This window comes from Telmatherina bonti, assembly GCF_933228915.1.
Source record: "Telmatherina bonti genome assembly, chromosome: 12".
NCBI lineage: Eukaryota > Metazoa > Chordata > Actinopteri > Atheriniformes > Telmatherinidae > Telmatherina > Telmatherina bonti.
In genome coordinates, this window is record NC_136610.1 from 35,638,849 (window position 1) to 35,655,631 (window position 16,783).

General features: G+C 38.5%; 1 protein-coding gene across 1 annotated transcript in view; it reads right to left on the reverse strand.

The window, feature by feature from the left end:
- The window catches only part of gabra2b (gamma-aminobutyric acid type A receptor subunit alpha2b), a gene marked incomplete at both ends in the record, with an annotated part of 51,551 nt that overhangs the window by 22,229 nt on the left and 12,539 nt on the right, over positions 1 to 16,783 (reverse strand). Inside the window, 2 exons of the mRNA XM_079249814.1 lie at positions 1,339 to 1,559; positions 5,712 to 5,779. Coding sequence (XP_079105940.1) covers positions 1,339 to 1,559; positions 5,712 to 5,779 — 289 coding nt within the window. The remainder of the gene's footprint in view (positions 1 to 1,338; positions 1,560 to 5,711; positions 5,780 to 16,783) is intronic.

Below are 16,783 nucleotides of genomic sequence, written 5' to 3' on the forward strand. Positions count from 1 at the left end.
TTTACCATTTTAAATCATTCAGTCTATAAGTTACACAGCAGACTGAAAGTTCATTATAACTTGTGTTTATTTATTTTTGCATTTTGAGGAGCTGATGCAATTAGAAGCTAGCATATGCTACGAAGACAAGTTAGAAGCTAGGTGAGGATAGCATCTTCTTTCAATCAGAGCTTGTTGTATACATACTTTTTTGGGTCATAATCCTATTTTACAGATTTAGATCACACAGTCCATAAGTTTCACAGCAGATTGAATAATCATGACAACTTGTGTTTATTTATTTTTGCATTTTGAGGAGCTGAGGCAATCAGAAGCTACTAAGACAAACAACTTAGAAGCTAGGTGAGGATAGCAGCTTCTTTCAATCAGAGCTTATTGTATTAAATACTTTTTTTTTTTTTTTTTTTGTCATAATCTTATTTTACAGATTTAGATCATACAGTCCATAAGTTTCACAGCAGATTGAATAATCATGACAACTTGTGTTTAGCTATGTTTGCATTCTGAGGAGCTGATGCAATCTGAAGCTGGCACATGCTACAAAGAGTAAAAAGCTAGAAGCTAGATGAGGCTAGCAGATACTTTCCATTAGAGTTTGAGAAAGTGGATACCACCAGTAGTGGGGACCAATAGCCCCAAACTAAGTGAATATCTGTTGGCAGCCATGACTTGGCCTCGGTAAATTGTCACTAGGCCCTGCTAGCTTCCTCTCTAAGTTTACATTATCATTTAATTTAATGGTGGATGGAGTGGTGCACAGGGTCATTTAGGAATATTCATACATCCCCAGTCATTGAACATTAAAGAGGGAGATAGAGACTTTGAGGTGGGTGACGATGGCGTTGGTAATGACATGAAACAAAGTGAAATACAGGATGGGACTCAAACCTGAATCCCAGTGAGGATTTTAGCTTCCATACATGAAGCTTCTACACCTTTCAATCAGTTCAAGCCATGAAAGGTTTTTCATGAGAAAATAGATTATCCTGACAACATACAGAGTTTATAGGTTTCTAATCAATGCTGAGGTGGCACTTTAAGATATTGTTAAAGCTAGCAGCTAAGCTTTACACATAGAAAAAAATGCTAATTTTGAATTTAACAAGTAAATATGAATGTCCATCTCAAGCTGACTAGTGAGCACTCCAAAACATGTTTAATTTTTGGAAAAACAAAGTGTAAAAGTGTCAGTTCAAGGTCTTGACTTGCTGGATTGTCAAGCAAATATGTTGCTTCATATTTTGCAGACGGAAGAAATGGTATAAATTAGCTATCTGTGTAATAAATAGAACTGTGCAGTTTTGACAACTTGCAGTGCGATTGTGTGATTTTAATTACCTCATTGTGTACAGCAAGGTCCCGTCATCTTTGATCCTCAACAGTTTGTTAGGCATGGTCATGTTATGAGCTACGGATTTCTTCCCATTGTGAAAGAAGGTGTCCGGAGTCCAGATTTTACTTGCCATCAGGTTGTTGAGGGGCAAAATGTTCATTGGTCCATGAAATTTTAACCTCTCGTCCTTCCAGCTTTGCCGAAAGAAAACATCTATCGTGTACTCCTGAAGACAGAAGAGACAAAATATTAAAGTTGTGTTAACTTTTTTTGTTTGTTTGTTTTAATGGTCAGGGCCACTGCTAGCCTTAGGAAGCTTTTTAAAAACGTTTAAAATTCAAAGAATTTTAACCTTTTAAATAACAGCTTTATTATTTGATGACACTTTTGTTCTTATCAAAAATCCTCATTTTGCACTATTGATTCATCCTTCATTTATTGAATATTTTATAATGCTTGGTCCAATTCAGCTGACATTATCCCAGTAATTAACAGGCGAGAGTCAGGGTACACCCTAGACAGGTCACTAGTCCATAACAGGACCAACACAGAGGCAAACAACCACTCACATTCACTTTTAAGGCCCATTTATGCTCAGTGCAGAAGATGGCTATGTAGATGGACCGTTTCATCCAACTCTTGCTTCAATTGCACGCAAAATTTCATCTTTCTGTGACTAGATGTAGAAAATGAAGCAATACCACCAGAAATAAGAGGGGCAGTGTTGAGTTGTATAGTTGACATGCAACCAGAGAAGAAGAAAACAAAAAGGACAAAGACAACACATAAACTACCAAATAACCGGTGTCAAAACGTGGAAGTGAACGCCAAACTCAACACTGCCTGCTAGTAGAAAAAAAGATAAAAGACAGATGAATGCGTGAGAGGAGCAACATATGACAACATACTATTTACACAAATAAGAGAGCATAATTCAGTTAAATTCAACTATATTTATATAGCGTCAAATCACCGCAATGCCATCTCAAGACACTTTACAGACAGAAAAAAAAACATAATGAAAGCCAATTCATAATAGCCTATATAAAGAAACCAACACATTGAGTTGAAGGATCCAATGGAGCATAAATGGGCCTTTAGAGAGAATTTAGAGGGATCAATTTACAGAACACACATGTCTTTGGAAAGTGTGAGGAATTAGGAGTACCAAGAGAACCCAACTATACAATAAGAGAACATGCTTTTTCAGCATGAAATCTTCTAAAAACCCACATTTTAGAAAAAAAAACTAATAACACAGATATAAGACTGGAGATCCGTATTAGAAAATGGCATCAAACTAAGACCTGTGCTTCTCCATGTTCCTCCCAGCTGCACGAGTCGGTGATTTCCTAAGCTAGCAGCGAGGCTCGGGCAACCCCCTCGGCCTCTGTCGTCACAGGAAACCACACGTAAGAGATGATTTAGGGCAGAAAATGCGTGTATGTGCTTATGTGACTCACAAACGAGAATGATAGTTACAGTTGTTTTTGTTTGTTTTAGTCATAGTTGAGAAGCATGTGACATTTAGATGTCTGGACACTGAAGCTGCCACTGAAACCAAGCCTAACTCTGCCCTGCAGCTCCCACGTCCTCTTCAGCCATGTTTACGGTCACATGTGGTGACATTTAACCCAGTAAAGCAATGCTACATTAAATCTACAGGACTGAAGATGCTAATGTGATCTGTAATCTGGGATATTCATGAAATTTTTGCCTTTTCTTGTTTTCACTAAGATGTAAAATCTAGTTATATTTTTCCTGTTTTAACTTAATCTCCCTTGCATATTTCAAATAAAGACACTTAACTTGAACATTTCATTTGGTACAGTTAGTTTCTAACCAGCCAATCACATGGCAGCATCTATTCATGCTGATGAGGTGAAGACGACTTCCCGAGGTTGAAATGGAGCATCAAATGAGAAAGAAAGAAGATTTAAGGTTGTTGGAGTATTTACTGGGATTTTCACACAACAATCTCCAGTGTTTCCAGAGAAGAGAAAATATCCAGATGTTGATATCAAAGGTCACAGTAGGATGGACAGACTGGTTGGAGATGATAGAAAGACAACAGGAAGTCCAGGAAGAACTTGTTCCAACCAAGATATGTAGAACATCATCTCTAAACACACAACACGTCCAGCCTTGAAGTTCTCATGGTGATGAGGTGGAACGGGAGATTCTCATGGTGATGAGTTGGTGGAACAGGAGATTCTCATCATGATGTGGTGGAACAGGAGATTCCAGGAATGTTTTGAACAGCTTTTTGAATTTATCACCAAGAATGGAGCCAGTTCCAAAGGAAAAGCGGTCCAAACTGGTACTAGCAGAATGGACCTGATGGGTTGGCTGATGAGTTTGTACAGGCATAAATATGTGTTTGTACGTGTACAAACACATACGTTTTTAAATGTCTTTGTGATTCTTCTGATTCTTTTTCTGTGATGTACAGAACCTCCCAGTTTGGTAAAAAATTATCTTAAAACTCATTACTGCATCACAGCATTGAATTAAATGAATATGTAGCAGATTTTCACTCAATTCTGAAAATTGAGGCATTAAAGAACAAGTGCAGCGAACACAGAACATAACATTTGGACTGAAGTGATGCTACTGCTACACTATATTTTGTTGAGCTCATGTTGTCTCATTAGCTGCATTTCCATTACACCTCGAATTGCACAGAAACCAAATACTGCAATAAAAAAACGCTATTGGAAACACCCATATTTTGAAAAAAGTTTCAAATAATGGTAAATTTTTTTACTCTCTCATGAGGTGATTTAGAAGTATATCACAAAAGTGAAATGGAAACACTTTTTTGGATTTACATGTCCTGGACATGATGCGAGGGGTCATTTCCAGTAAAGATGGTGCGGTGTGGAACCAACAACAGCAAAATTTTTTGAGTTTTAGAAAAGAAAATGAGGAAGAAAAGATTTGAAAAGCCGTAACTTATTCTCCACAGCGAGTAGAAAATCACAAAATAACGCTATGTGGCTACCTTACATACGTCACAATTCTCGCACAATCTCATCACTCAGACAAGGTTTTCTGGGAACTGAAGCTTATGGGCTAAACATTGTTCAATGGAAAACCTGTAAATCACAAATGTTTGTCAAAATTTACACATATTGCTTTGATTTTGTGAAAAAATGTAATTAAAACGCAGCTATAGTCCTTCTCGTGTTCATCAAGTTTATAAGAAAGACAAGCATAACGTTTTAAGGCCTTTATATGTAAGTCTTCTCTTTCTCTGTGCCTAAATGCAGTTCGTTCTTCTTTTATCTACAATTACGATTATTGTATGGTATTTACAGGTTTGGCTCCCATAAATGCTTTGACAGGTCACCACATGAACATGAGACCTGGGTTCAAGTCTCCAGGCTGGCAACTAAAGTGGAGGCACTGTAGGCCCCTGAGCAAGGCCTTTGACTTCCAACGGCTTGGCAGAATCTGGCCTGGCGGTTCGTTGCTCCTGTAACTAGCATGGCTTCAATCCTGAGAAGGAATTTCACACCTGGGATAAATAACGCATTGTAAAATAAGATTTAAAAAAATCTGTTTTAGCATCAGGAGAACCTAAAAGAAGACCATTTTTAGCCTTCTGTTGGTACATATATTTATTTTACATAAGAATAAGTGAGATCACTTTAAAGAACCTGAAGATAATTACATGATTTATTTACATATCAGAGGTTCGGCTTCTTTCAATCACTCTAATGGCTCCATCTTAAACTGACAGTGAAGATTTCTGCCAGTGACAAATTAAAGATGCAGCGTTTTCCTCAGATGTTCATCCGTCTACCCATCTGCTTATTTGAAAGCTATTAGAAAAAGAGACATCAGGAATAATTTGGATGAAATTAAGCACACAGATCTCCCTCTGGGCCAGTTGGTGGGTGGTGGTCTGGGTCTGGGAATTCTGCCACACCATTCCACACCAGCTTTCTCCTCTTACAGATTTACATTTCTGCATCTGAAGCCTTACATGACCTCTGGTGAACTTTGCTTTTAAAAGAGGTTGCACTGCACATTCAGGCTTTTAACTAAAAAAATCAATAGATCAATCGTGTTGGAAATGGGTCTTCCAGGAAGACGGGGTTGCAGAGGAGGTTGCATGTTTCAGAATGACAAACAGCGTAAACAAAAGACTGGAATAAGGAGGAGACTTTTAATAATGTATGAGATGATAATGGTCAGATGAACGGACATTGTGAGGAAAACACGTCCTACGTCAGTCACTATCTGTGCCTACGTGGACGATGTAAGCAGAGTTATATAAATAAAGATGATAAGCCATGAAAGCTCCTTCCTTCCTCTCAGCCTGAGTGCAGGGTGGTGATCATGATATGAGGGGTGAATGATCTGGACTCACCATGTCTGTGTCTGAAACTGGTCCAAAGCTGGTGACGTAGATGTTGGTCTTCACTTCAGTTACCCTGTCTGGGTCCAAGAGAGGAGCAAGGATCAATACAGGGTATGAAATTAATTTACAAAAATGGAAAAATAAAAACTGACCAAGTGAGTAAAAGAATTTTATTTTGTTTATTTTCAATATAAAGTAGAAGACCGCAAAAAAATGTTTTTTATTCCACTGTCACGTGGCATTTGCTTTTATTCTCTCATATCGATGAGTTGATTTCCATATTATCAATTTATTATCTATCCTTATGTATGAATTGTTATCGATTTATCTTTTATTAAATGTTATGTTATTTTGTTCCAGGCTTTTTCTTCCCTACAGAAAAAACCCATGTGGACTACATATGGTTCACATCAATAACCATGTGAACTTCATGTGCAAACTTGTGGGTTTGGAATGATTTATATAATCCACATGTGAATAACATGCAAATCGCCAGTGAGTCAAATCTGATTGAACACACATATGGTTTACATGAGGTTTACATGTGCTCCACATGTACATGTGTTTCACACGGACAACGTTACTGAGGTGGACTGTGTTAACCATGTCACTTAAACATGTGGTTTACTTGTAATACCCATGTGGATCACAAGAAAATATTCCAAAAACACAAATCTAAACGTGTGATTCACATGTACCTGTGGTGCACATGTGGCTTCATTGTGAGGGTTTTATCTGTTTTTCAGATTTTTTCCTTTTTTAAAATTTTTTTTTATATAGTTGCAAATAAATTAAGAACGGCTGACGGAAGAATGGGCAACTGGTGCAAAGATGCTTTATACACAAAAAAGTGCTGCAAATACAGGCGTTGCAAATACAGGAATGTGCTGCAAATACAGAAATGTGCTGCAAATACAGAAACGGGCTGCAAATATGGAAGCGAGTTGCATAAGCAAAATCAATTCCAAAAAAAGAAAACGTTGCATATTCCCCCACACAATGGGAGAGCTCAAAAGTTTCTACTACACTTACATCAATTAACTTTTATAATATTGTACAAGATTAAGGTCAAATGTAAAAAAAAAAAAAGGTACCTTGATGCAGTTTCTCTCCCTGTGCTCACATTGCTCTAAACTTCCCACCAGTGCCCCTGTTCTGCTCACCGTTGTCTGTCTCTTGGGTGAAAACTCCCTGTTGCCCTTACATCAGGGGCGTCCAAAGTCTGTCCTTGTGGGCCGGTGTTCTGCAGGTTTTTGATGCATCCCTGCTCCAACACACCTGACTTTCATTAAATGGCTCCAACAGCAAATGAACTTCTGCACAATGACTGACTGTTGTTTAAATCAGGTGCTTTGAAGCAGGGACATATGAAAATCTTACAGAGCTCTTCCATTGTTAGAGTGAATATTCTATGTTTTCTTATTGCAGTTATTTTTGTTTATGCAACACTCCTATGTATTTGCATCACTCCTCTGTAGTTGCAGCTTTTCCCGCTAGCATTTCTGTTCATACATGCAGCAAGTTTTTATATATTATGCTCATATGCACCCATTAGGCAACTTAAAGTATTTTTATCTATTTTTATATCTTTACTGTGTTGGCTAACATGGTCGCGCTTTGCAATTTGGTAAAATTGAATTAATATGTGTCTAAACAGTCAATAATAATCCTTGTTTGGCAGATATATGAACTTTCTACTTCTACTAACTCTTCTTTGGTTATAGTTGCAGTCACATCGCTGCTTTTTGCATTAGTGAATTTCATATTCCTACAGGAAACTGTAAGGGGATGAAACAACATGGAAACCACCTTTTTTTATGGAACTGTGCACAGAACCATAGGAAGAAAGCCGTGTCAACCTGAGACTAACACTTGATTTATTCTTATTCAAGTTTTAAATTTTGTTGATCTGCTAAACCCAAAGAAAGTGTGTCTGTGATTAACTTGTTTGGTGTTACACCTCTGGCCCAACACCACAGAACATGTACAGATTGCAGCACATATTCTTCACTGTATCTTCACAAAGCAAACTCAGCTCACCTCTGCACATGTAAACTGATTATCTGTACCCAAGGTATTGGTTTTATTCAACCACATCAACAAAATCTACGCATCTCTGACAACGGTAGCTCTGATGACACAATTAGGAAGAGCAAAGCCATGTTATATTCTTTATTCATGTGAAAGTGTGTGACTGCATCAACGCCGCTGCATCCGGTCCTTTTGCTTTTCACCACTATGTCCTGTTCAATTATTACTGAAGCTCAACCATTCATGCAGGCCAATTCAAAAAGCTTTTCAGGATTTACTCGACACGGCAAACTCCATCTAAGACCCTAAAGAGATCATAACTCTAAAGCAAAGTGCTCTGATGCATGGAGACTCATCCTGATATACTAATTTATCGTAGCAGAGCAGTTAAACGACAAAATGAGGTTGTAAACTCCACCATAACATGATTATTCTTTGCTAAACTACTAGGAGGAACAAAGTGTTGCTCTAATAGATGTGTTTCTCCCATAGACTGTATATAAGAGATAGCGGAGCCTGCGTGACGTCACCCGTAGGTTTCTGAAGAGCTGAATTAAAGCTCATTGGGCGGTTCCTACCATCACCATCTTGGCAGGGGCATGCGGGCTGTTTCTCCCAGGAAAGTATAAAAATGGGCAAAGAGGTGGAGCTGAGAGGGGGCTGTGAGCGTGTCATGGATGATTGACGTCTATCAAACTCCAAACTGCCTGTAGCAGTTAACCGCTAACCGAGCTAACCCGGAGCTAACCCGGAGCTAACAGGAGCTAACTAGCTAACAGAGATAGGAGGGCTAAAGCTAAGTCATGCTATTAACCAGTTCAAAATCGCAGTTATGCTACATTCCTTCTTCTTGAAGCGGGAGATCAGGAACCTGTCCATCAAAATTTAGAATTTTTTTAGATTAAATTACTTCTAAACGGAGAAGTTAGAAAAAAAAATTCACTCGCCCCACAGTTGTCATGAAGATAAACATGACCTATTAAACCGAAAATGGATTTTTGTACCAGGCTGTAAACATGTTTATTTCTGCTGTGAAGTTGGTCTTTTTAACATGGGAGTCGATGGGGACACTGGAATATAAGTATGCAAGTCATATTTAAAGTGACTATTCTTCTGTCTTCCGGACACAAAGTCCTCCACTAGTATAATGTCTATGTCTTATTGAACAACGCACCAATCAAAACATTTCTGACTTTTTGTGTTGTACTTACTGTTCATATTTTGTGCCTTCATATGGAGAAGTGTCTATACTACATTTTAAACTGAAGATCTGTATCAATTAAGCAGCTATTTCCACATCAATAAACAAATAATTAATCCTAAATAAACGTTTCAGAGAGGTAGGTGAGTGAATATCTCTAGGTTTTACAAGGTTCGTTTTTGGACAAAAAGACCTGCTATGACACAGTATCATGTCCTGTTTTACATAAAACAAGCTAAAACACATAAAAGTAATATCTTAGATATATTTGACTTGATTTACTGTAATCATTTGATGCATATTTTCCATATAGTTCATAGTATGTATACTATGAACTATAAATGAGTATAGTATAGTTAATACAATTTGTCTGAATATTTCTGTTTACCATTTTAAAAATGTGCGTATTTGTATCAATTTGCTTTCTTCAATCCAAAGAAACAGACACATACAGACATTTTTTTAAAAACAGTACAAACGTCTTCAACTCTAATGTTTTATCTGGTCTTAAAATGACCTAAATAAAAGTTCAGATGAACAAAAACGGATTAAACTGTAATTATTCATTAAAAAAAAAAATCATAAAACAAAGCAAAAGTGAGGAAGCAGTGTGAAACTATGTGCAGCCTCCTTGCTTCCATGGGGTTAATGAGTGGAAACAGCAGCCAGGTGCTGCTAATCAACTTCACTTCATTAGCCGATCATCAGCAGTGTGAGCTCCTCTCTAAAAGCAGAAGTTCTGGCAGTTTTCAGGTCTGCAGAATTCAGATGTTACTTAACATCACTAATTAAATGCTGCAGCTGCCCATCAGTCTGGGGAGGACTATAAGACCACATCCAAACTATTTAGAGTCAGTAATTCTTTGGAGAAAGGTTATTCCTAAGTGGAAAAAATGTTAAAAAGATAGTTGATTTTCCCAGGAGTAGATGTCCCAGTAAGTTCAGCCAAAGGTCAGACTGTGCAATGTTCAGAAAAACTGTGAAAAAAAACCCCAAGAGCTGCAGCTCAGACCACACGCCTCAGTTAGCACGTTAAGCGTTAAAGTTCATGACAGTAAAATCAGAAAAAGAGTGAACGAGATTGGCTTGTTTGAAAGGCTCTCCTCTTCAAGAAGAACATGGCAGCAGGTTTGCAAAGTTGCATCTGAACAAACCACACGACTTCTGGAGCAATATTCTTCTGGAGAGACAAGACCACAGTGCACATGTTTGGTCCATTTAAGCTGAACGCAGTAGACGAATACACAGATGAACAGACAGTTTTGTCCGTCTTCTGCATCAGTTATGCATGTAAATTGTTCTGTTTTTAAGGAGCTTAGCTATATGTCACTTGACGCAGACAAAGGAGCGATACCATCAGAAATTGTGGGGACAGTTTTGAGTTGTATAGCTGACACACAACCAGCGAAAGGCAAAGAAGAAGAAGAATAACAGGGCGAGACAACACAGAAACCGTCAACTAAAAGCCACCTGAAGAAGAGCAGAAGTCGAAAACAATATATATATATATTAGTGGTGTAATTCTTCTGAATTTTGTGGTGTTGCAAACACATAAAACCCTAATAGGGGTGCCTGTATCCAGCCAAAAGCAAACAAGTGCATCTTCAGCATGGACTTGAAAGCTAACAGTGGAGATTAGACAGCTAAAGGCAGCCACAACTGCAAAGGCTCTGTCTCCTCTAGTGTTTAAGCTGTATCGAGAAACCTTAGAGACCATCTGACTGGCTGAAAGAAGGGCTTTGGAGGGCAAATACAGTCCAAAGAGCTCAGACAGATATTCTGGAACCAACCCATTCAGACACCTAAAAACAAATACTTCAAGGTTCAAAACCGACGTCTCCATTTACGTACGTAAGGGAGCATAGATGGACCTTTACACCACTGTGATAACTGTGATCACATTAGGGCTGGGACATACTTACAGTTAGTATCCATGTCCGTATCATGGCTGCCTCGCATTCTGAGCCTTCATGTGGCACAAAGGGCACACACGTTGACGTGATGTAATTTGTCGCTTGAGAGAGTATGAACACGAGATCAGAGGTGACAAATAGTTTTGACAAGCAACTCTCATGCCTTGACACCTGGCAACAGATTGGTAAACTATTTTTTACGGAAATGCAGAAATGCAACGTGACCAGCAGATTGACCTTTACTCGATTTCAGAGTCAAAATGTGGTGTACTGAGCCTAGAGGTGACCTAGAGGTATCAAGTGTATTGACTGGATCATGCTTCCACTGTTTGCAGTAAGTACATAGACGTAATGGGATGTTGTGTACACAAAAAGTATATCCCACCACTTACAGAGACATAAAAAATAAACATCTTTACATTAATAATGTGGATTATCACGTTGAAAAGCAGCAAGTTCAAAACAAGTTCAAAGAGGTTCATGGAAAGATATGTTTGGGGCACTTAATGTGGTAATATGAAGATCTATATCTTCTCTCCTGGCAGAGCTGGTTTACTGTCTGGCAGTGGTGGGAGACTGGATCTTTGTGTCCAACCACACCAAGTTGCTTGGTTAAGTCTACACTGGACAATATTTCTCCACATTTTCGTCCTGCAGCAACTTTAAAATCAACTAGCAGCCTTGCTAGGCTCCTGTTTAATTCAACTGGATCATGTAGCGGTAGCTTAGCCAGTGCTACACAGAGGTGTACAAAGTAGAAGTAGAAAGTATAAGTCCTGTCCGGCAGCTCTTTCCTACCATTCACTAAACCAGGTGAATTCAATTAGCTCAGCTCCACTGCAGGTAGATGAGCCTGTTAGTCAAAACACCTGTTCAAAATGCATCGGTAGATCCAAAAACAAGGCAGCACTTCTACTTTCTTTTACTTCTACTTTACACATCTGGATGCAATGGGGATCCATACATGGATACCGTGGTAGTCTTTGAGCATCTTTATAGTTTATGTTCCGCTCCATTGTAAAAATCTTGATAACTGAGTTTGTGTGTAGTCCCTAAATACTGAAAACTAAATATGACTTGGTTCAGTAACAAATAAATATGACGAAAACTATAAGTTGGTCAGTGCTACTTGCAAGGATGCTGCAGAAGCCTGTTTTTATTTGTCACGCAGAATGCCTCGCTATGATAAGGTCACTTGATCAATATCTCTCCAGTTAAATTCCCATCAGTGCTAACAGCAAGACAGCAGGGGATGATTAAGCCACATGAGGGAAAAAAAAAATTAAGCTTACACAAAAGAATACACAATATACCAGAGACCATCAAAACCCAAAGCCAGCAAATGTCAGGTCAGGCCCATTTCCTTTGTAGGGGAACAAGCTCAAAACAAAACCTAGTATTTTCTGCAGAAACAAACCTAGAAAAGCACGAGCTCCGGGGAATGCATGTGTTCACTATTTGAAAATATCAAGAGTGCATTTAGTGCCTGAGGGCTTTAAGATATATGGGAACAAGGACAATACCTAAAGTTCATTTAGTCAGCAACAACAGTGGCAGACACGTGCTTTTCATGCAGTCTGAATCATTTGCTACAGATGGGCCTGTTGAACCATGTTTGATTGCTAAGACACAACCTGCCTGTGTAAGGGACTGTGCATTCCCCTATGCAACTCTCCAAATGTCAACTTAACTCCTGCCAGTTTGGACGGAGACGGAGAACATTCGCAAAAAAATGAAATGCTTAACCAGTGCAGTGAATGACATCAGTTCAGAGATTAACTCTTTATCCAAAAACAACAATGAACAAACTGTCCACAGTTTTGATAGCAGTGCACAAATAAAGTATGTGTAAAGCTGCAGCCTTACTCTGCCAAATGCTGATTCCAGAAATAATGACAGCCTTTTTATTAAATGGATTAGACACCAAATGGCTAATGCTACTGGCGAATTACTGAACTTAATGCTAACATGTTGCTAGCTTTGCTGACTATCTACTGTTTTTTGGGTTGTAGCAGGAGTCAGATTTTTCAGATAAAATACAATCAAGCATCAAGAGGTCTCAGCATCAATAGAGTGCAAACAACACAAATGCTGATTAATATTTCATAAGACAGATTAGAATATTATTCAATTTTTTAAATGTTTAGTGCTTAAAAGCCAAAAACAATTTGCTGAAAGATATTTAATGGTGCAGTGTGGCACAAAAATGTAATATATCGAGCTGTGTTCGTGTTTGGTACTAAAATAACTTGTGTTTTTATCTACTTTTCATGGGTCCACATACATGGCAGCTGCCATATTTGTGCCACCAGTTTTTCTACGATGCCTCTGAATGAACAGACTCTAGGGCTTTTTGACCAAAGAAGAACCAGTGCTGGTGTTAGACCTAGTGCTTAGGCGGTTCAGCTCAGGTTCTAGCAAAGAACCGGTTTTGGTTTTGACTAAAAGAGTCTGGCCAGTAGTGCATCGTTGCTGGCTGGTCACCAAGAACAGAAATCAGGATCTTGAAATGTGGGTTTCTTTTGGGTTGTTCGTTGTTGCTGCGTCCCAGCTCCTGTTTCTGGTCCCCAGAAATCTTCTGTAAAATTTGTTAAACTAATTTGTTGACCAGTGGTTGAAGCCCCAGGTGCTGACGCACATAAGCGGTTCTCAACTCTGGCCCAACAAAGAGTTAGTGCCAGGATAGGACCGGTTTTGAGACCCAGGAGCCGGTGCTTAGGCAATTGAAAACTAAAGAACCTGTGCTAAATCTGGCTCTGGCTCCGAACCAGTTTTGAAATCAGCTCGGTCGAATAGCTCTGTGTGTGAAATGAGGACTCTGAGCCAACAGCAGCACCGGCCTTGTTTCTTAGGTACTAGAGCACCATTTGGGTCAAGCAAAGCTTAAAAGGATCCCTTTACAGAAGAAAAACATATTTATTTTTGAACATTATTCATGGCCACTGACAGCCACCATCCACTCACAACTATGCTTGTTATTTGAAGTAATTCCTATGGCTATCTTTATAGCTAAACTAATTAACACACACAAACCTTTAATGCTAACATATAGCTAGCTCTGATGGCTTTGGACTGTAAACATGTCACACTTTGCAATAAAAAAAAAAAAAAAAGAACAAATAGGATATATCACCACCAATATTCAACCTCTGAGTATTCTCCATGATTTTCTGTTGCACAATCAGTTGAGAGATCCGTACTCTCAGTCGATAACATAATAACTGCTATTTGTCTAACCTTGTAAATCTTTTTCATCTCATATGGCTCTGCTGCTTTGTTTCTGGCTAACGTAATTAGCTGTCCATGCTTTAATTTCCTGTGATAAAAGAACTAGCAGTTTAAGCTAGTGCTAGCTTGTGGCTGAAAGCAATGCTAATGGTGGTTTTGTCTTTTTTTTTATTTCTCATTCCACTTATGCTAGAGTGATTAGCTGTCCCTGCTGACACTATGTGGAAAGAGTTAGTGCTAGCTTGTAGTTGTAAATGAGAAACCTGTCTTTTTATTCCCTCATTTGCCTCTTCCGAGCATGATTGGCTGTCCCTGTTGACACTATGCTGAAAGAGCTAGTGTTAACTAGTGGTTGGAAACTGGAAAAGTGTCTTTTTTTCTCATTCATCTCTTGCTAGCACGATTGGCTGTCCCTGTTGACACTATGTTGAAAGAGCTAGCGCTAACTAGCAGTTGGAAACTAGAAATGTGTCCTTTTATTGCATCATTCATCTCTTGCTAGCGTGATTGGCTGTCCCTGCTGACACTATGTTGAAAGAGTTAGTGCTAGCTTGTAGTTGTAAACTGGAAACATGTCTTTTTATTCCCTCATTCGGCTCTTGCGAGTATATTTGGCTGTCCCTGTTGACACTATGTTGAAACAGTTAGTGCTAGCTTGTATTCGTAAACTGGAAACATGTCTTTATATTCCCTCATTCGCCTCTTGTGAGCATAGTTGGCTGTCCCTGTTGACACTATGTTGAAAGAGCTAGCGCTAACTAGCAGTTGGAAACTAGAAATGTGTCTTTTTATTGCATCATTCATCTCTTTCTAGCGTGATTGGCTGTCCCTGCTGACACTATGTTGAAAGAGTTAGTGCTAGCTTGTAGTTGTAAACTGGAAACATGTCTTTTTATTCCCTCATTCGGCTCTTGCGAGCATATTTGGCTGTCCCTGTTGACACTATGTTGAAACAGTTAGTGCTAGCTTGTATTCGTAAACTGGAAACATGTCTTTATATTCCCTCATTCGCCTCTTGTGAGCATAGTTGGCTGTCCCTGTTGACACTATGTTGAAAGAGTTAGTGCTAGCTTGTAGCTGTAAACTGGAAACGTGTCTTTTTATTCCATCATTCATCTCTTGCTAGCGTGATAGGCTGTCCCTGCTGACACTTTGTTGAAAGAGCTAGCTCTAGCTAGTGGTTGGAACCTGGATATGTTTCTCATTTGTCTCTTGCTTTGTGCCGCCATGTGACAGAATCAAAGCTGCAAAGTAGTTTAGAGAGAGGAGAAGAGATGAGGAATGTTAGCCTTAACACAAAGTTGTGTCTTGGCTTACATAATGAATTCTAATTTGATCAGTCATATTATGTTATACTGCAGTTTTTACCTGACTTTCACATAATATTGCAGAGAAGTAATTTTTTTTATCTTTCAAAGATAGACCATACTAATTTATAGTATTTTTTAAAGGGAATTATCATAATAATGAACATTTCCTTTAATATCAGAAATGTCTTTTCAACTGCAACAAGTCAAAGTGATCACAAATAGATTTTCTTTACAACTATCAGGATGATACACTGCAATGGTTTACCAATGTATTTCTTCTTTCTGGTAATAATTATAAACTTTGCTTGTTCAGGCATCCTATCTAGATGGCATATTGCACATAAACATATATCTTCCAGAAGCAACTTTCATGTCCCGATGTTAACAAATAAACCCTTGGATTTCACTACTATTTAAGCACAAAATGTCTCAGTACCACCACAGAGCAAACACCATGAATACCTATTAATATTAATATTAATATTTGTCCTACAAATCCACAACAACTTGCTGAAAGACACTCGAAAGGTTATAGAGTAGGATGATGATTATATATGGGTCTTTTACTACAAGTAACATCTTTTCCCCTCAAACTTGACCTGATTCTTGAGTAAAATATCCTTGAATGCAGCTTTGTAGCAGTATTGCAGCAGTGAGATGCAACTTAAAGGTTCCTTTTAGACCATGATACCTTCTTACATGTGTAATTTATTTATGTTTGATAGATTTTGTTTTTTTTTTAACTTCCAACTGTCTACAATAGTTAAATTCTCTGCTTGGTAACACAAGATGAGCATTTAAATTGTGCCCCAGAACATATGCTTTGTCATCAGGGATGCCTAACTTTGTAGACACTCAAGTGCATATTTCTCTCAGGTCAGCAGGCAAACATTTCAGACAGTGTCGCAATTTTCCGTGACAGCTTGTAAACACGTCACAAACCTTCCTGGCCATTTCTGCCATCTGTGTTGGAGTGCTACCTCGAATAGTCACAGCGCGGGATCCACATCCCAAGACTAAATCAAGGAAATAGCATCTTACTTCCTGATTGATTAGCAGCGGTGCACATAGCTTGGCTGCCTGCTGCAGCGTTTTGGCCCAGTGGGTAAACGGAGGGGATTGATTATGATTGTTGAGGCTTCCCCAGCTGAAATCTGATGAACATACTAAACTTGTCATGATGGAAATCATTCTTTCAGACAGAAATTATATGCTTGCCTACTTGTTCCTATTTTTGAACAGACGTGAAAGCTAAAATTTCCCTTTTAGTTGGTAAATAATTGTCCCCGTATGAGTACAGATTGGGTTTTTTTGGTCATTCTTTTCCCATTATGTTTTTTTTTTTTCCTAGAATTTACTGTAATATATTCACATTAATAAGAAATCAGACCCAGGTAT